Here is a 19,750-nt window from a genome sequence, read left to right as displayed (position 1 = left end):
AAAAAAAAAACGATTTGCCTTCAAATAAACCATGGCATATCCCTCGTTTCTTTCCTTCTATTAGTAATCTCACGGTAATTGTACAATAGTCAGCTGTGGATTTTTTATTTAGAAATCATCGCGCAAGAGTGTCACTCAGTTTAGCCTTTTTTGAAGAGGAACGGGTGTATCTGTTGAACTAGTTGGCCACTTCACTCATAGCTTCAGCTCTGAATTAGCCAATCACACCCTCAGGACCCCTCTGAGATGCCACATTGCCCCTAACTCAAAGGACAAACGGTCCCCAGCAATTCCAGCTCCACCTCAAAATCCTAAAGGTGCAGTGGGAAAACGTTGGCTTCTCCTTGCTCTGTCCCGCCAGCTCCCTTCAGCTGATTGTGCTGGAGGCTTCTCACCCTCTGACTGCTTAGCAGCTGAATGCAAGGTATTCAATGCGAGGGGGGACTAATGACAGTTTACCCACAGTATCTATCTGGTCCCTTGTGCCTCCTCTTTTTCTTGCAAGCTCTCATGGGAAGGCGCGTACTTCTTATCTTTACTGTCCATCTTGCCTCTTCCTGGCTCAAGATTGCTGTTCTGGCTAATTGATGCTGGCCCACTGGGAGTATGGTGGGTGACCAACCCCCACCCATGGGTGGACCCTGGGGAGAACTACATTTTGCTACCAAGGCTGCTGGATCTGCTGAGAATCAAGGGTCACCAAGTCATTGCCATCAGGTTCCAAAGCAACGCTTGAGGCATGGCAGGCATCAGTCCTCCTCTAGTATTGCACTTTTTTCAGTGCCACCTACTCTGATAAACAGGGTCATCTGTGTTGAAACCCTGAATGCTGGAGTTGTACCAGGAGCTGTCCCTTAGCCAGGAGCCAGGGTCGGTATTCTCCACCCGGGCACAGCTGCACAGCTGTGTGCTCGGGCAGCAGGGAGTGTCTGGCAGGCTGCATCATGTCCCTTCGCCACGGTCAGCATAAGTCACTCATTACATTATATTACAGTCATTTGGCAGTCGCTTTTATCCAAAGCGACTAACAAAAAGTGCAATTCAGTCATCGAAGATCCAAAGTACCAGTACACGGAAGTCAGAGGTGACCACTTTACCAAATAGCCATCTCAAAACCATATATATACATACATACATTTCTTCGTTTTTTTTTTTTTGTTTTTTTTTTTGGCAATAGCCACTGGTCTCTCAAGTCGTCGTCATGGAAACCTTCGACCCAGCCACGAAGCTATGATCGTCCTTCTCAGCCAACCTGCGACACTGATGAACCGAGCCTGGATTTTTCTTTAGGACTTTACGAGGCAGAAGTGTGACTCAGTCAGCCGTCAATTTAGGGACAGCTACACACACTTAACTCAGAACTTCAACCCCTCTGACATACAATCGAACAAAAACTCAATGACTACTAGAGTAGTTTCAAGAACCCATACAGTGAACAGACCGTGTAGACTTCTCCTATTCTGAAACTTCCCCACGGTGGTCCAACTGTGTTAATCTATAGTTACTGTTACTGCATGCTGTTTTAGACCTTTTTTATGACGTAGAATTCACGAAAATAGGCATATAAGAGCTGTTTGCAGGCTCGATCGTAACATGTTAGCGATATTAAAACCGTAATAACTGTCATTGAAATGAAGAGACTATTTGCACTTACTGGCGGAGGCGGCGATAAGACGCGGGAGCGCACACACCATCACAAGGTAAATTGAAAAAGTAATTGAAGCCGGATCCATTTACAGAAAACTTAACACATTGCTTGCCAGAAAGACAAGTTTGCGGCGGGTTGTCAGTCAAAATTCACGCAGTGATACTACTTTTGCTTTCACTTAGCTCAACTTCTCAATACGTTATTCACAATCTCTTCTGCTGGGGCGCTGCGCGGCCGTGTGTTACGTCACAGTGAGGTAAAGAAAATAGTTGAAAACTTGAAAAATCCACCCAGAGACTGTCTAACGCGGGAACTTGTCTATTTTAGCCTGTTCGATTTTTTTACGCTTTCACCATACGATCCAGAGCTGACAGATCGTTCAAACAGCCTTGGCCATGCGGTCATCCGGCCGCTAGATAGCGCAGTGAGGGAAACTGACAAAGTATGTTCTTGACTGTCGCTCTTGGTGTGATCGTGTCATTGTTGTGTTGCTACCCATCGTCGTGGTGCCACCACTGGTGTAAATTAAATTTAATTTGGTTTTAAGCAATAGCATTTGTTTTTAGTGAATGACCACTCCTCGTTAGACCGGTAAGTCTAAAAAATAAAGAAAATTTGGCTTAAGACCGGCTTTTGTCGATTCTTTTTAGAGGCAGGCGGCCATATAATGTAAGCTATTTTAGCATACCAAGCTAACAGCATAGCTAACCTATGCTGTTAGCTTGTCTTCAGTAAGAAATAATGTGTTTAAAAAAATGAATTAACGTTGGCATTTCTTTGTGTCCAATAAGCTGCTTGCATAGAAGATATAATCAAAATAGAGTCTAGTGAGCCGCAACTTCCATTTATTGTTACATTTAGTTTCTGCTGACAAAACGACCACAATACTCAGTTGCTGTTAAGATACAATGACAAGGAACGTCTCTGTGTAAGTAGGTAGCAGCGGTACTGAGACCCAATGTCCTTGTACGACGATCTCGGTGTCGGTGCCAGTGACACCAAGACCGAAGGCTGGTCCAAGAACTTCAAGCTGCTGCAGTCCCAGCTTAAGGTGAAGAAAGCAGCGCTGACTCAAGCTAAGGTAGGAGACACGTTTTCAATAACATGCCACCTCTATCCATTGTAAAAATAAATAAATCAATATATTCCCTTGGCAAGGTGTAAAAGTTAGACATATAACCATATACTGGGCTTTGGTGACTAAGAAATCCATTATCTACCAAAGTGAACACATATTCTAAATGTTAGGCATGTTTTATGTAGTCGAAGCCTGAAATTTATCACATAGTATAACTATCACAATGGTGATCACAACCACTATCACATCAAAATGTTGTTTTACTTACCATCCCATGATATGTTACAGCAATTGTTTTCCTGGGTAGGAATTCTGATGCATATCATGGTGTTGTCTTTGCACAAAATAACCTTTTGTATGAAGCCAAAATGTGTACAAACTAAATTAACATTTCCATACACACAGTGGAAAATGGATGAATCCATTCCTGAACCCCAAAATGAAGGCTTTTTTTTTTAACCATTTTAAAGACATTTTATGCATAAGATTGCTTGACCCTGCTTCATATTCAAGGACATAGGCTCTCCTCATTGTTTCTTTGCTTTTTAGTATGGCACAGACCAAGGATTTTTCCAAAGTCCACCAAGGAAATACCAATACCATATATCATGTTCATGTTTTACCACTATCTTTGTTTGGCACCATAAAAATCATCTTAATTGAGTCAGGAAAGATTCTTTTGAGGGTAAGAACTTCTTTTCGAGGGAGTTCTCACCAATGTTCGTAACTGAAAGATTGGGAGAAAAACACACAAAAAAATCAAAAAACAAAGCTCTTTGAACCAATGACCAACAGATGGTGCAGCGTGACCTATGCGCAAATGTTTAGCTCAGCTAGCAGTTCCTTGGATGTTTGCAGTTAGTTTGGCTGTCTATCAAAAGTTTGTTCAATGACATTAATGTCCAGAAATTTTCAGGATTCAATGATTCAAAGTGTATATTGTCATATGTACAGTGTGGAAACATGTTTCCTTGGACAATGAAATTCTTACTTTGCTGTCCGCAGTGCATTTGGATATGTATTGACAATAAATAGGTGGTGTAAACATTATATAAATATGAACAGTGATGGCAATGCAAGTAAATGATTCAGTGCAGCTGTGCAACTCACAAAGTGCAGGTGCAAGGATGAGTGCAGTTTAAATGGCAGTAGTTACAGCAGTACTGCATATGAAGTGCAGAAATAGAGTACTGTCAGCTGTTTAGGAGTCTGATGGCATTTGGATCATTAACTGATTTGTTTAGGCAGTAATCAATTGTTAAATTGAGGTATCACTGTGTTTGCAAATATATGGTAAGTTTATTATCTAGAGTAGAGAACTAGTTAAAATATTGTGATTTATGTTGTGATGATGACTATACTCCTACATATAAACTGTCTCCCTGTCAACAAAAAATATGTTGTTGTCACAGCGTAAAATGCCCCTCCTTCTTTTAATTGAGAATGCATTCATGCAAGTTAATGTAACAGAAAATTCAATGTGTCTTAAATGCAGTAATTTGTCTTGGCATAGGTTTTCACAAGGTCATATGATTAAGAAATGGAAACCTTTGTGTGTGTTTGTGTAGACCCAGCGGATGAAGCAGACCACTGTCTTGGCTCCAGTCATTGATTTGAAAAGAGGAGGCTCCAGTGAGGAGAGACAAATCATAGATACACCTCCACATGCTGCTGTCGGACTCAAGGTTGGTCTTAATCACTAAAACTGGACCTTCAATGATAATTGAGTGTGAAAATGTCTGCAACTGTTCCTAATGCAATTGTTTTGTTATGTGGCAAATGTGTGTCTTGTGACACCTGACCGACATCTCAGTCTGATGTCAATTTCTTTCTCCTCTGTTTATCAATCCTTCAGGACACTGTCCCCAGTGGTTTTTCATCTGGAGATGTCCTCATCCCTCTTGCCGATGAGTACGACCCCATGTTCCCAAATGATTATGAGAAGGTGGTGAAACGACACAGAGAGGAACGTCAGCGACAGAGGGAGCAGGAGCGGCAGAAGGAGATCGAGGAGAGAGAAAAGTACACTTATTATCCACACACCGAATATAAACAAGGAGGCATAAAATGACATGGATATAAGAAGTAGAAAAAAAACGACTTATTCACTTGAAAGTAAGTAACATACTGAATTTTGGAGTAAAGAATGACACTTATTACATGTGTGTTTTCAGGAAAAGGAAAGACCGACATGATGGAGGAGCTCCAAGTGGTTTTTCCAGATTTCCAGCAGCAGAGGGCGAGTCAGATGAGGAGGAGGATTACGAGAAAGAGCGTAGGAAACGAAGTAAGTTTTGAGAAAAAAAAATGTAGTTATAAAATTAGTTAGTCATCAAAATTATTAATTTGTTTTTCTAAAGTCAAGGCTACTGTGAGCACATGTTGGCCCTAAATCAGAAATTCATTCACTGGGTCACAGAATTTCACAGAAGTGTCTGAAAAAGTAACTGTAATATTAAAGGTTTTTTCATAATCACTTTTCTAATTCCAGTCTGATCAATTTTAAGATAATTACTTCACAACTCATTTTGATGGTTGTCTTTTACTCTGCTTACCTTTTTCTCAGGTATGGGTGGGGCTGCCATTGCCCCTCCCTCATCTCTTGTAGACCGGGATGGTGAGTGATTGGATTTTGATGACCTTTTAAATCTTCTGAATTTTATTACTGTTCCCACTATCAATCAATTTATTTTCAACTTCTAGATTAAACACCAAATATTTTAAGTTTTAAGTAGTTGACTTGACTCATGTTTGTAGGAAACCTATGTCCAGTTTCTCTAATCCCAGCCCATCAAATGTGAATCGTTTTTGGTTTCTTTCTATTTTTTGGAAAGTCATGTTAAAATCTCTAGATCCTGCACAAATGAGGATTTCTAGCTGATCCTTAAGACACTGATAGACATTTTTCAAAATTGTCTGTTATATTATTGACCAAGTATGGAATGAAATTGATGAAATTAAAATAATGGATATACACGGCCCCAAGTGAGACCCATTCCAGAATAAATTATGCTTAAATTAGCCTGTAATAAAATGAATGGTAAATAAGTTAATGAGCTGTTTGGATTTGGAATCCTGAAGTTTTTGACCTATTTTGACCTATTTATATTTTGTATTTTTAAACTTATACACACATTATTTTGGACTGCAGAGAAAGATATCTAAATGATATTTCCTATAACTGATAATATGGTAAATGAGCTAAAACCAACCCTGCCCAACAGGGGGCAGCATTATCATTTGAAGTTTAGATCATGAGCAAGCCAAAAGCTGTCTGACTTGAAACATTTTCATTTTGTTTATTATCTATGAAATAGCCGATATGGATTTACAGCAAAATATGAAGCTTGGTATAAAAAATTGCAGCATAAGATAAAATTTATACTGAACCTAAAATAACAGGAGAAATGAAGAGGACAACAAAATATTTTAATTAATATTTGGAAATATTTACTACTTTTAATTTTTGTGGTGGTGTTTTTCCATCACAGGCTCTTCATCCTCATACCCATACGAGGAGGAAGGACGACCTGCCAGAGGCTCCAAGGCTGCAATTCCCCCGCCGATGTTTGATGACCCTGATCGGCCGCGTTCACCACCTGGACCAACCAGCTCTTTCCTGGCCAATATGGGGTAGGTTTGGTGTTCACACACACACACACACACACACACACACACACACACACACACACACACACACACACACACACACACAGAGATGACCTTTGAGAGTGAGAGGGATTACTCCAACTTCACAGACCCCTTTCATCCTCCTTGATCATATTGACCACAACGTTGAAAACTTAATCTAAAAATACACAAGATTTAGTTCGAAATTACTATTATTTATTTATTTTTTACCATGGAGACTTCTTTAAGGGAGTCAAAGTCACAATAATGATTAACTCAGAAATTAGTACAAAAAAAACAAAGTAACTAACATTCCAGAGTAGTTAAAAATTAAGAACATTAAAAATAACAACTACAATCAAAAAAATGAAATGCAAGACTGTATCAAAAAGAAAAAAAAAATGACAGTCTCCACAAAAATATTTTTCTCCTGTATAAAAGATCATTATTCAACAATTCTTTTTGACATGGTCTGACTTGAACTACCATTTTTCATTTAATTTAAATCAGATGTAATTTTTTTTTCTGTATTATTGATATACATATTTGATGACTAACTTTTCAATGTTGTTTTGATTATTACCGAAGCGCTGAGTAATTCAACTCTTGTGATTTGTTTAAACATACGCAATAATTTCTTTGTTTTGTTAAATACATTAACTACAAAGTTAATGTATTTAACAAAACAAAGAAATTATGGCTTTATTGTAACAGTTCAGACAGTAATCATTTGTTTGTAAAAGTAGATCATGCATTCAAAGTAAGATTGTGCTTTTTTAATCTTTGCCTATTTACTATAGAGGCACAGTGGCCCATAAAATCATGCAGAAGTATGGCTTCAAAGAGGGTCAGGGCCTGGGGAAGCACGAGCAAGGCCTGAGCACGGCACTGTCTGTGGAAAAGACTAGTAAGAGAGGTGGAAAGATCATCATCGGTGACGCCGCAGAAAAACGTAAGCACCACTCCTAAACTTTAATCCTGCTACCAGGATGTTGCATTTTATTTTTCTTAATCCTCTCTTTTTGACCAATTTACCTGTTTTTTTAATGTTATTTAACTTTTCCTTCGTAAGAAAACTTTGCATAAGATAAGCATCAAAAACAATGGTGCTTTTCTTTCAGTCACCAAAACCCAAGGGGTTTAAAGCCAAAACACCTAATTAAGGCAGGGGTGAGCCAACTTAGAATTCAGGTGTTTTTATTTCCTTTGCATTAAAATGTGGTTCTTAAAAAACAAAAGTTGTCTCAAGTCCTCACACTTGCATACACAGTTATGCTCATTGGAAAGCAGCAATGTGTACTTATGTAAGACACCTCTCTCCTGAGCTCAAGTGTTTGAAATAATAAGGTTAATGTCCAGAGGAAATCCACTACTTTTCAGGTTTGGTAATAAGTAGGTTTTTCAAAATAAAGTTTCTAGTTTCAATTCTGTACATTGTACATAGACAATATCAGGTTTTTGTTGCAAAAATGGTTGAGAGCTGACTTTGAATTGGTAACTTGTGAAAATTCAAAGTCTTCTACAATTTTAAATGCAGATAAGGGAGAGTTATTTTGAGTTTATAGACTGAGTGATGTTAGTATATCGGGGGTTGAACAATTTAACTTCTCAACGGGTGCATCTCGCAGCATCATAAACAAGCACACAGTAATGCTTGATAATAATAATGTTCAATTGAATCAGTCCCAGTCAGTCTTTTTTATTAAGAATCAAAACCAGTGACAGCCTCATATTTTACACTTCACGTTACTTTTCTGTGGAACACACAATGGAAACACATTTTGTGGTCACATGTTCATTTTCTACATCCTGAGTGATGGAAAAATTGATTTGCGCAACAAATAATTTTAATATTTCATGTCAAAGGTCTGAGTCATCCAGGTTATGGTTTTCGTTGTAAAATCTTGTTGCAGTGACTAGACCTGTTCATTTTTTTGAAGACATTTCACTTCTCATCCGAGAGGCTTATTTAGTCCTAAAACAACTTCTTTTCAGATGCGAGGTGAAACGTCCTATAGATGCAACATGAGTTTACAACGATACTCTTATATAATCAACTTTTTTTTTTTTCACCAATATCTAAATCATGTGAAATAAAACTGTTGATTACGTGATGATTTCCAAGGTCCTTCAAGAATTTAAGTTGCGTTTATTGCCATTTTCTCCTGCTCTGAATTGAAAAGGCTTTTTGTCTGTTTTCAGTCTCAGTTTGAGTCTCTTAATCCATGTTTTTGCTTACTCTGCTGCTGTTATTACAAAATCTTACTTTGTTACACAGCAGTTGATAGCTGACATTCAGTTCCAAAGGGCTTTCCTTATGAATCCTCATGTTTATATGAAATAACTGAATACTGAAAAATTCCCAATTCTCAACTACCCCTGCTTAATTGTCTAAACCCAAGTCTCATGTCATAATTATGTCACAGAGTGTATTGTCTGTCTTTCAAGACGGACAATACCTTAAACTGTCTTTTTTCCAAAGAACTACAATTGTATGGTAAGTTTCATTTATGGCTGATCCGCCTGACTGCCTTTTAGTTAAGTTGACATTTTTACCAAATAAGAGATGCAGTAACAGTCAAACCAGGTGATTTAACAGCAAAAATGTAAAAACTAATAGTAATCACAGCAAGTCAAAAAAAGCAGCAGCTTAAATAATGCAAATTATAACTTATAATTAAGGGAAAACAGAGTAGACACACCTGGATGACAAAGTCCATAAAGCTCACCATCCCTCAGGAATCCAGATTCGAAGTGAAAGCATGTAATTCCAACTGCATATCTATTTTCATTACCAGAGTCACTTTGTTTGAGAAATTTTACTCTTTACTCAGTTTACTTTTCTGTCTTAGTTATTTGGAGATTTAATTTGTTAAGTTGACATTGAAACTCCTGGTAACTTAATGGTGCTGGTGGCAATGTAACATACATACATGTAGAGCTTGGCAAGTAACTGACATTGTATTGAAACCATTGCGTAAAATTGGACTGATGATATCCAGAACCTACTAAGTAATAATATTTACGCATATGCCTCCGTACTGTTAAAATGTGCTTGTCGTATTCCTTCATGGAATGCAGCTTTGGGATGAAGAGATGTGAAAGACTGTGTGATAACCCATACCTCAACCTGAGCAACTTGTGCTTAAATAGAATAAATATATAATAAAAATAAAATGAATAATCAAAAAAAATGTTTAGACAGTTTAGCTCCTGTCATAATATTTCAGTGATGTTGCGTTGCCTGCCCATACAGCTACACATTCAAAGAAGGCATATTCCCTTACCAAGTTGTGAAATGATTGAGACCTGGAAAAACTTGATTCATCATATCTATGTCTCACTTGGCCAGAGTAATGTCAAAGGCAAAATTTGCTTGTGGGCTTCAAGTCAATTCCTTGGAACCTCTAATCATTTAAGTTGAACTAGGTGTGACTGCCTTCCAACTGCCGCAGAGCATTTTTTTTTTTTTTTTTTTTTTTTTTTTTAGTAAAATTCATTGCATATCATGCTGCTACATGTTAGATGTTTGGTCCATACCAAAGATTCATTTTTTACGACCTCAGTCAAAGATATGACAAATCCATTACATTTAATTTGTTAGGTTGTGTGTATTTTTGCCCTCCCCCTGTGAAATTATGTCATTTTAACGACAGTCAGATGTTTCAGTATGTGTATGTCTATGCACTATTTGTTGTTCTTGTGTGTGTATTTGAGCAGCAGGCTCCAGTCAGTCAGGAGTTGCTGAGACTTCAGGCGTGGGCACTGCAGGTTAGGAATCCATTCTCTCACGCAACAAAATGCTGTCATTCTTGCTGACCTTGTTTTTCCATCTAACTACATTTTTAGTATTGTTACTTTTATATATCCTTCTATGAAGAGCAATGCATGAAGCCCTTCAAGTCTCTTGATGCCTGTCAAGTGAAGTACAACTGCAAAATAAAACTTCACAACTGCATTTCCCTTAAATTGCTCTTTTACTTTGCTCAAATTTAATCTCAGACTTTAAACTGACATTTTTGAATGTAGTCTTTTTATAACTTAGTGTTTGTTGTCAGGCTAAACTGACTTTCCCTCTGCCATTCTTTTTTCTGACTTGTCTGCAGCCATGGAATGTTTGTTTTTTCTTATTCAGTATAACTTTTTGTCAGTCTCACACAAATCTATAAATGAACGAATTCCACAAATTATGTTTATACTTCAAAGATTAGATTCCACATATGCAGCAGCCAAATTCGATTCCTTTTAATCTGCAGCAAGCATTATCAATACATGGCAAATTCTTAGTAAGTCACTTGGTGTCTTCTCATAGTTATGCATAAATGCATATCATGAGAAATGAGATAAGTATTTATCATCTCTCAGCACTTGATCATCTCTTAGCACGGTCTCGCAGTCCTTAGTCCTCCTGCCTCACAATTAGAAGTTCCCTGGATCCATTTCGACATGGGGCCTGCTGTGTAGAATTTTAAGTGTCTGTGTGGGTTTCCGGTTTCCGATTTCCTCCCCCAGTCCAAAATCACTCAGGAGGTTCATTGGCAACCTTAAATTGCACAGACGTGTAAATCACAAAGTAAAGGTTTGTTAGCCTCTATATGTGGTCCTGTGATAGACTGAACCTTGCCTCTCACCAAATGATGGCTAGGTGATGATAGGCTAGGTGATAGGCTCCAGCACCCCTGGATTCCTCAGTGCAGGATAAGCGGTATAGATAATGAATAAGTAATTTTGGTATTACGTGTATACCCTTGTGGCAGTTAGATTTCATGGATGCTTATTTCTACAGCCCTTGGACTTGAGTTAATATTTTCAAGGGGATTTCATGCCAGTGTTTGCAAAAAACAACACTTTTCTAGCAAAAGTATGGTTAGTTCATAATTATAATGAATCTAGTAGAAGAAAACATACTATATCCAATTCAGCCAGAGTAAAGCATCATCTTGTCAGAGACTACATAAAGAGTAAACGTCTCAATATTATAATATTCTTACATTAGTGCAACCTACTTTGCTCTAGGGGCGCTATGCTTGGTTCATAGGCTTCTGGTTCCCATCTCACTGTCACACTTGTGAATTGCTGTCATGGGACTGAGCTCAGTTCAAGTAAACAGTATTTATCAGAGAGAGGGACTGCATCAAGAAGACTGTAATTGGCCTTGGAGGTATTGGAAGAACTCAGCATCACAGTACTCAGAAGGGATTCCATTCAATAAAGGGCACAATATATGCTTGTGTATTAACTTTGAATTGATAAGCTCACTTATTTCCCGTGAACATCATGAGTAGATTTATCACACCTTTATTAAAATAATTATTCGGTCTGACCTTTGAATGTTACTTAGCATTTTTTACCTTCCATTAGGCTTACACCTTTCTCCAGGCTCTCATCCACATTTAAAAATTTGCAAGTTCATCTGTCTGGTTTCAACCGGATCCAAAGTTGAGGCTTAAAATGGTGTGTTCTTGTGAGCAAATCATTTATCATGCTGCTGCTTACTTTTAGAAAATGAATAGAAGATTCTGAGTAGTTTATCACAATAAAAGCACTGCTGTTAGATATGGGAATAATACCCCCTAAAAGTAGATATCACATGAACTCACCAACCTTAGGATAGTGTTTTTCCCCACTGCTTTTAGACAAAAGATTGATTACATTTATTTGATTTATTGTTCATATTCAGTTTGACACTCTTGTCCTCAACGATACAATGCGATATAACCTTCTGCACCACCCCCTGTTTTTTCATCACACAGCAGGTGAATATTGATCTAGAGAAAGAAAAACCTGACCTTTGTTTCTATTCCCATCAAACCAGTGGACCCTTTGAAGAAGTCCGAGGCAAACCCACTCACGGAGATCCTCAAAAACCCAACTAAAGTGGTCCTGCTCAGGGTATGTCTGCTGCTGTTGTAGGGCATATATTAGTTAAAACATTATTTTTCAGCTAAACTTATTCAATGATCACGTTAATCAACAGACCAGTTACACAAAAAATTGTTTGGGGTTCTTTTTAATTTGATGTGCTCATCAGCTGGACACTGAACTTGAGTTCAACAACATGATGTTGAGTTGATGTCTATAACATATAACATCTCAAACATACCTCCCCCTTGCTGTGTGGCAGGCAAACTGTGATGTTAGCACATGGTAAAAAATGTTTATCATCTTTCCATCAATTAGGAAAATATCCAGGAGGTAACAAAAAGCATAAAAGGGAAGTCCTGGCTATTCCAATACTTGTTAATAAGGCAAACTGTTGTCATTAGCTAAAGGTTCTCTTTTGGAGTGACGAGGATGGACGGGATCAGGAATGAGTCTATCAGAGGAACAGCACATGTTAGATGCTTTCGAGAGCAGGTCAGAGAAGCCAGTCTGCCAGTCTGAGATGGTTTAGTCATGTACAGAGGAAGGATAGTGATTATATTGGTAAAGGGATGCTGGAATTGTAGCTGCCAGGCAGGAGGTCTTAAGGAAGACCAAAGAGAAGATTTATGGACGTAATGAGAGAGGATCTGAAGGTAGTTGGTTTGAGAGAGGAGGATACAGAGAATAGGGTTAGATGGAGAGGGTTGATTGGGTGTGGTGGCCCCTGAAGGGAAAAGCCAAAAGGAGGAGGAGAAGAAGAAGTTGTCAGTAGCATTGATTTTGGAATATCTCATGGAAGGTTTCAGTTATTTTTCCACACACATCTCATGTTTTTGTCCACTTCTGCTTTCCATCTCTGATGAAGAAGTGAAAATGTCTCCACTAGTCATCATTTAATCACTGTATCTCTTTCCACTGCAATGCACTGCAATTAACTTTAACGGATCTGGCAACTATTGTACGTAATTTTTAAGGCTATCTTGTACTTTAAGCATATCCACTCAATCCTTTTAGTCTTTTCCTTTTCATGTTTATGTAAAAGTTGAAAATATGCTTTAAATCTGGAGGGCGGATACTAATGTAGAAAAGTGACTTCTATAAACAGTCTGTCATTTTGGTAATTTCCTTTTCAGCCCTGCGAGGCATTTCATCTTCTTATCCAGCTAAACGAGCTGCTTTGCTGACACAGGCCTTTAAAATATAGGAGAGGAGTCATGAGTGGCTTTACCTGTCTAAACGAGCATTTATTACTGGAGTTAAGAAACTAGGTCAGGTCTGCTAATTTCGTCACTTTCTTTGACATTGTAGCGCATTTTCATTGAATTCTAAAGTTGTTTTCCATGTAGAACATGGTGGGTCGTGGAGAGGTGGATGAAGACCTGGAGGGTGAGACGAAAGAAGAGTGTGAGAAATACGGCAAAGTAGTTAAATGTGTAATTTTTGAGGTGAGTAACATGAATAGGAAGGATTCACGAGGCCCTGCAAATTTCTTGATCAACCCAGACCAACACATTTCTTCTCTTCAGATTGCAGAGGTGCCAGATGATGAAGCTGTTAGGATCTTTCTGGAGTTTGAAAGGGTGGAGTCAGCCATCAAAGGTTTGTACTTAATCACATCTTAACTCTGAATGATTGCATCAATTCATTTTATAAATAAACAGCAACACATTTATTACAAACACTTAGATTTTCCCAAAAGCTATTATTTGACACCTAAAGAGAAAAGTATTATCCAACCTAATGGCCCGATATTTTTGTGTCGAGAAACTCGTACTTCCAGGGTGTTCAGAGAGGGAAGTAACTTGCATTTTTCTGGGCTTTATTCATATCATCTTGGATTTTTTCTTTTGATATTTGGAGACAGTTTGAAATCAGTGAGGGGGAGAGGAAAGCACAACTGTGTCTCCAGCCTACAAATGGGACATGAAATGTAAAGTTTTCATTAGCATTTACCAAAAAGAACAGACGTTCCCAAATTAATAAATGGGGAATGCAACAGAATCAGAAAGAACTTCGATTCAATCATCAGATCAGAGGAAGTGTTAGTTTCATTTCTGTCATGTCAGCCCATCTCTAACAATCCTATGGTTGTGTTGCATCGAAACAGACTACATCTCAGCAGTTCTCTTGGAAGCTCAGAGAAAATGTCCATTTGTCGACTTTAGCACAGTTTAGCTGCCTGTGATTTTGACCTCCGTGACCTCCGAGCCTACAGCTCATGGTTCATCCATGATGGGTTAATTGCAGAGAACAAATTTCCCCATGAGGGATTAATAAAGTATAAAAAAAAATCTTACCAGGTCACAATGTAGAGTGCATATTTAAGCAGTCCGTATTCTTGCAGGAAGATGAAGTTTGCGTAATTGCATCACTTTTGTCTATTGTATAACTGCCCTATTAATGTGGGTGAAAGTATGTCCATTCTAAATGGGTTGGCCCAAATCAGAAACAAGGTGAGACTCAGGTCCCTGTAGTGTTACATCATATGTGGCCCACCGTCTCCCTGCGGCAGGACTGCGTTTACATCATAGTTCGGAGGAAGCAGGCTTGATGCTCCAATAATACTGCGAAATCATGTCCAAGTGTCTCACTGAAAGCTTGGACTCGGAAGATGTGAATGAGACTTTTTTTTTTCATTCTCAGCAAATATCTATTGTTCCTCTCTTAGAGGTCATAGGTCATGTCCGCACAGTTACAGTTTGAAATTTAACTCTGACTTCAGTGCCTTGTCATGAGGTAGGGCAAACAACTTAAAGGTTTGAACTCAGCTCCTTTTTTTAAATGCAATTACTCATTGTTACAATTTGAAAACAAACAGTAATATCTGAATGACATTCTGATGATTTCTGTCAGACTTTTATTGTATCACTTTAAAATTCACCCAGTCTTGCGAACATATCTTTGCTGCTCACAAGCCTATATATGAATATATGTTCCTTTGTTGCATGATAATTTTTTCATGATGAGTACTTGATGAGATATATATTTTGTCAGGTGATTTCACTGGATATTTTTTCTTCCCCTACTAAATATTTATTGTTAATCATCCCCAAATATCCGTTATTTGTTGAACCTACATTTCCAGGACTCTAGGACATTTGGACAAAAAAGTTTTTAGTCAGTGACCAATTGTGCAAGTTTTCCCACTTAAAAAGATGATAGAGGGCTGTAATTTTCATCATAGGTACACTTCAATTATGAAAGACAGAATGGGGAAAATTATCTGATTTTTAAAGATTTTTTTTTGCAAATTATGATGGAAAATAAGTATTTGGTCACCTACACACAAGCAAGATTTCTGGCTCTCACAGACCTGTAACTTCATCTGTAAGAGGTGCCTTAGTCATTCATATGTTATCTGTACTAATGGCACCTGTTTGAACTGGTTATCAGAATAAAAGACACCTGTCCCCAACCTCAAACAGTCCCACTCCAAACTCCACTATGGCCAAGACCAAAGAGCTATCAAAGGACACCAGAAACAAAACCGCAAACCTGCACAAGGCTGTGACAACTGAATCTGCAATAAACAACTCAGTGTGAGGAAATCAACTATGTAAGCAATTATTAGAAAATGGAAGACTTACAAGACCCCTGATAATATCCCTCGATCTGGGGCTCCACGCAAGATCTCAACCTGTGGGGTCAAAATGATCACAAGAACAGTGTGCAAAAATCCCAGAACCACACGGGGGGACCTAGTGAATGACCTGCAGAGAGCTGGGACCAAAGTAACAAAGGCTACCATCAATAACGCACTACACCACCTGGGAGTCAAATCCTGCTGTGCCAGATGTGTCCCCCTGCTTAAGCCAGTGTATGTCCAGGCCCGTCTGAAGTTCGCTAGAGAGCATTTGGATGATCCAGAAGAGGATTTGGTGAATGTGGTCAGATGAAACCAAATTGAACTTTTTGGTATAAACTCCACTTGTCGTGTTGAGAAGAGAAAGTGCTGTGTTGCACCCGAAGTAACACCATACCTACTGGGAAGCATGGCGGAGAAAACATCATGCTTTAGAGCTGTTGTTCTGCAAGGGGACCAGGACGACTGATCCGTGCAAAGGAAAAAATGAACGGGGCCATGTATCATGAGATTTCAAGTGAAAACCTCCTTCCATCAGCAAGGGCAGTGAAGATGAATTGTAGCTGGGTCTGTCAGCATGACAATGATCCCAAACACGCCGCCCAGACAACAAAGGAGTGGCTTTGTAAGAAGCATTTCAAGGTCCTGGGGTGGCCTAGTCAGTCTCTAGATCTCAACCCCACAGAAAATCTTTGGAGGGAATTGAAAATCCGTGTTGCCCCAAAACATCACTGCTCTAGAGGAGATCTGCATGGAGGAATGGACCAAAATAAGCTGTGTGAAAACCTTCTGAAGACTTACAGAAAACATTTGCCATTGCCAACAAAGGGTATATAAGAAAGTAATGAGATTAAATTTAGCTATTGACCAAATACTCATTTTCCACCATAATTTGCAAATAAATTCTTTAAAAATCAGATTTTCTGGATTTTTTTCCCCTCATTCTGTCTCATAGTTTAAGTGGACCTATGATAAAAAATTACAGGCTTCTCATCTTTTTAAGTGGGAGAACTTAACCCACTGTAAGTCTCTGTACTGGTGACATCCTCTTTAGACTCACGACAACAGTGTTTCAAGACTATTTTGACAGAGTTTTTTGTACAACCATCAACTTGAAGTAAAGGGTCAAATGATAAATCAAAGGTCAAGGCCAACATGTGATCCACACCAAAATTTTAGCTTTGCACCAGTAATTTTATTCACATTATAATTACACTGATCCTGGCATAATTTAAGTTAAATTCTAAATAAGTATGAGGGATGAAATGATGATATTTTGTTACCCACTATTCAACAGGCTGACAGGACAGACCTCTGTATTGGCAACTGGAACAGTACTAGTTACAGAAGCAGTTCTTGAGGGGAGGAGATGTGGGCATCCAGACTGATCACAAAAGATTACAAATGAAATTAAACTTCCGCCAACTGGATAGAAACTTCTCCGATTTAAACCTGAAACCAGGAAACATGATGGTAAATTAATGAAAAGGAAAATGAAAATAAATGTCACTAAAAGTCTTTTCTGTAAAGATTTTCTCATTTATTCCAATGCATAGCTTTGCCTTCACAAGTGCAGCTAACTGTCAACGTTGGTCCTCACAACTAATTTGTGGGTACCACCATTAATACTCACAATCGGTAGCAATAAGTCATTTTAGTGAACTCATAATTTTCAAGTCAGTTTTTATTTATATACAGCTAAATCACATCAGAGTTGTTTCATGACAGTTCACATGTAGAGCAGGTCTGGACCATAGTCTCAACGGATTTTCAGAAGCACAACATTACCCCATGAGCAAATACTTGACGACAATGGTTAAGAAAAATTTCCTTTTACCAGACAGAAAACTTGGACAGATCTGAGCGGCCTCCTCTCTCTACAGCTTGGGGTAGAAAGAGAGAGTGAAAGAAAAGGACATAGATAGAAGTGTGTGACAGGGATACAAGGGTTGGGAATGACAGGCACAACTGATCTCGTCCTAATGATAGTAGCGGGAACAGATACATGATAGCCTGACTGGATACAATAATGACTTTAATATTCATAAAAAAAAATAATGGTGGGCACCTAGGTGGATCACTGTGGTAAATCCAGTCTCACCCCCTGTTCAGTATTCCTGTTCCTGTTGTGTGCACCAGCAGTTACTGTTCATTGACCTATTATCATGATTGTTTGACATCTTCTTAATATTATACTTGAATGCAAGGCAAAGCAGATGTTAGTTGACAGGTAGCCACGCCCGGCCAAACTACCGGTATGTGTGTTAACCACACACTTGATAAATGCTCTGTATCCAATTTCAAAGGAAGGTTTCACTGACTTTCACTGTACATTGAGTCTGAATTGGGAATCGTGCAAGAATACTGGGAGGATTATACTGAGATTTTCTCCGTATTCCTGTTATTTTCTCCGTTTTGAACAGATAGAGCCAGCTTTGTTCTACGAAATCATGTCGTGATTTCCAAGAACAAGAAAATAAATAGCCACTGTGTGAACAAGATTCTGCAGTCATGCCAACAGCTGCTCAGTGAACTTCCAACACTGTACTATTTTTTTGATTACATCGTCCTACAATATTGTTTTTAAAAAGGAACTGATTAGTTTGCTTGTTGACATGTGCCTCCCTAAACTGACAGAATTGTCTGTATTGTCTAGACATGCTGTAGAAATTGAGAATGAAACTCAACAACATGGTGTCTAATACAAATAATGGAATTTTGAGACGTGTCCTGCACCTTAACCTCTCATAGTGTTAATACCTTTTTGGTTTAAGATCCCAATTTTGGAGCTAACATATCAACCTGTTTTCAGTTCCCATATAAAATGCAAAACACAGGTATCAGTCTTGAAGGTAAATTGATACTTTGCTGATTTTAATTTGACATCTGGTGCAGTTGCTGGCCACCATAGTATCGAGTGTTTCGATTATCTCTAGAATCGCATTTAAATATTTTTCAAATATCAGCGTAATGCATCAAATTGATCAATAGAACACTAAGGACCTAGTGCATTAGTACTTTGAACACATTCAATAGTTTTTGTGATTGCAGTTTGGTACCGAGTGTACAAAGAAAAATAGTTTCCCAATATCGAGACACTTATATTTCAGTTGTCAAATGACAGATCACATAACTTACCTAAGTGAAATTGCTTATTTTGAACACTAACCAAGTAGAGCTGTTAAACTGGATGGAATTACAGGGAGAATAATTGGCTAGTTATGTTTATTTCCAGAAACTAGGGCTAATTAAATGCTAATACAAAAAAATTAAATCCAAACAACAGCAATTATGTAACCATGACTCAGCCCTTCTAAAACCCCAAATGCCAATGTTTCTATTGTCAAACACTCAAATGGCCCTTTATTTGATTCCTTCTTTTAGGTCCTGCCGTTAAGCTTCATTGTTCGCTTGTACATTCGTAGAGGGATAGTTTGTTGAACCATAAACACCCTATTTGGCTGTACTGAGTTACCGTAAACCCTCTTTTGGATTTGTACCTGATAAACACCATTTACAGCACCAGTTGAAGGTTGTTATGAGGGAAACATAATCTTGCATGTCAGTGCATATTATGAAATACCTGTATTAGATTATTAGTCACTGATAATTAGCCACTAACCTTGTTAAAATTTGTCATCCTTGACTGTATCCATCTCTCCTCTGCAGCTGTTGTGGATCTGAATGGACGTTATTTCGGCGGCCGGGTTGTCAAAGCCTGCTTCTACAATCTAGACAAGTTTCGGGTGTTTGATCTAGGTGAGCAAGTCTGAAGTGCAGTACCTCCAGACATGGTCAAACACGTCATCCCCCACATGTATATAAATGTTTTTTTATACTTTCCAAGCAACAAATGAGCACATCTGTATTGGTTCTTTGTTTTTTCCTGGAAATGACAAAAAAAAATCAACCTTTTATGATCAAAAAATAAATTGTGTAAACATCA

The 19,750-nt window shown here is 38.3% G+C and overlaps 2 protein-coding genes across 8 annotated transcripts in view; one reads left to right on the top strand and one right to left on the bottom strand.

Moving 5' to 3' along the window:
* The window catches only part of il15ra (interleukin 15 receptor subunit alpha), a 12,647-nt gene extending 10,856 nt beyond the window's left edge, over positions 1-1,791 (bottom strand). For all 4 annotated transcript variants that reach the window (XM_086146923.1, XM_086146925.1, XM_086146926.1 and 1 more), the window contains exon 1: positions 1,655-1,791. In XM_086146923.1, the coding sequence (XP_086003049.1) occupies positions 1,655-1,733 (79 nt within the window). In that variant the 5' untranslated portion in view covers positions 1,734-1,791. The remainder of the gene's footprint in view (positions 1-1,654) is intronic.
* rbm17 (RNA binding motif protein 17) lies at positions 1,459-19,750 on the top strand. 4 transcript variants are annotated; one of them, XM_086146920.1, is made up of 13 exons: positions 1,459-1,700; positions 2,585-2,729; positions 4,295-4,411; positions 4,582-4,748; positions 4,901-5,013; positions 5,293-5,343; positions 6,218-6,359; positions 7,157-7,308; positions 10,077-10,127; positions 12,172-12,248; positions 13,568-13,666; positions 13,748-13,820; positions 19,474-19,750. In XM_086146920.1, exons 2-13 carry the CDS (start codon positions 2,607-2,609, stop codon positions 19,575-19,577), a joined length of 1,269 nt encoding a protein of 422 aa, XP_086003046.1. In that variant the 5' UTR covers positions 1,459-1,700; positions 2,585-2,606; the 3' UTR covers positions 19,578-19,750. The 4 variants fall into 4 exon arrangements, with proteins under 4 accessions (XP_086003046.1, XP_086003048.1, XP_086003045.1 ...); XM_086146922.1 differs by lacking the exons at positions 1,459-1,700; positions 19,474-19,750 and adding exons at positions 2,092-2,239; positions 17,102-17,914; XM_086146919.1 differs by lacking the exon at positions 1,459-1,700 and adding an exon at positions 2,093-2,239.

Source organism: Fistularia commersonii, chromosome 5 (assembly GCF_037954325.1).
Source record: "Fistularia commersonii isolate RoL2024-O1a breed Wild chromosome 5, RoL_Fcom_v1.0, whole genome shotgun sequence".
Lineage (NCBI taxonomy): Eukaryota > Metazoa > Chordata > Actinopteri > Syngnathiformes > Fistulariidae > Fistularia > Fistularia commersonii.
The sequence above is the reverse complement of the archived record's forward strand: the minus strand, read 5'-3'. Positions and strand labels throughout refer to the sequence as shown.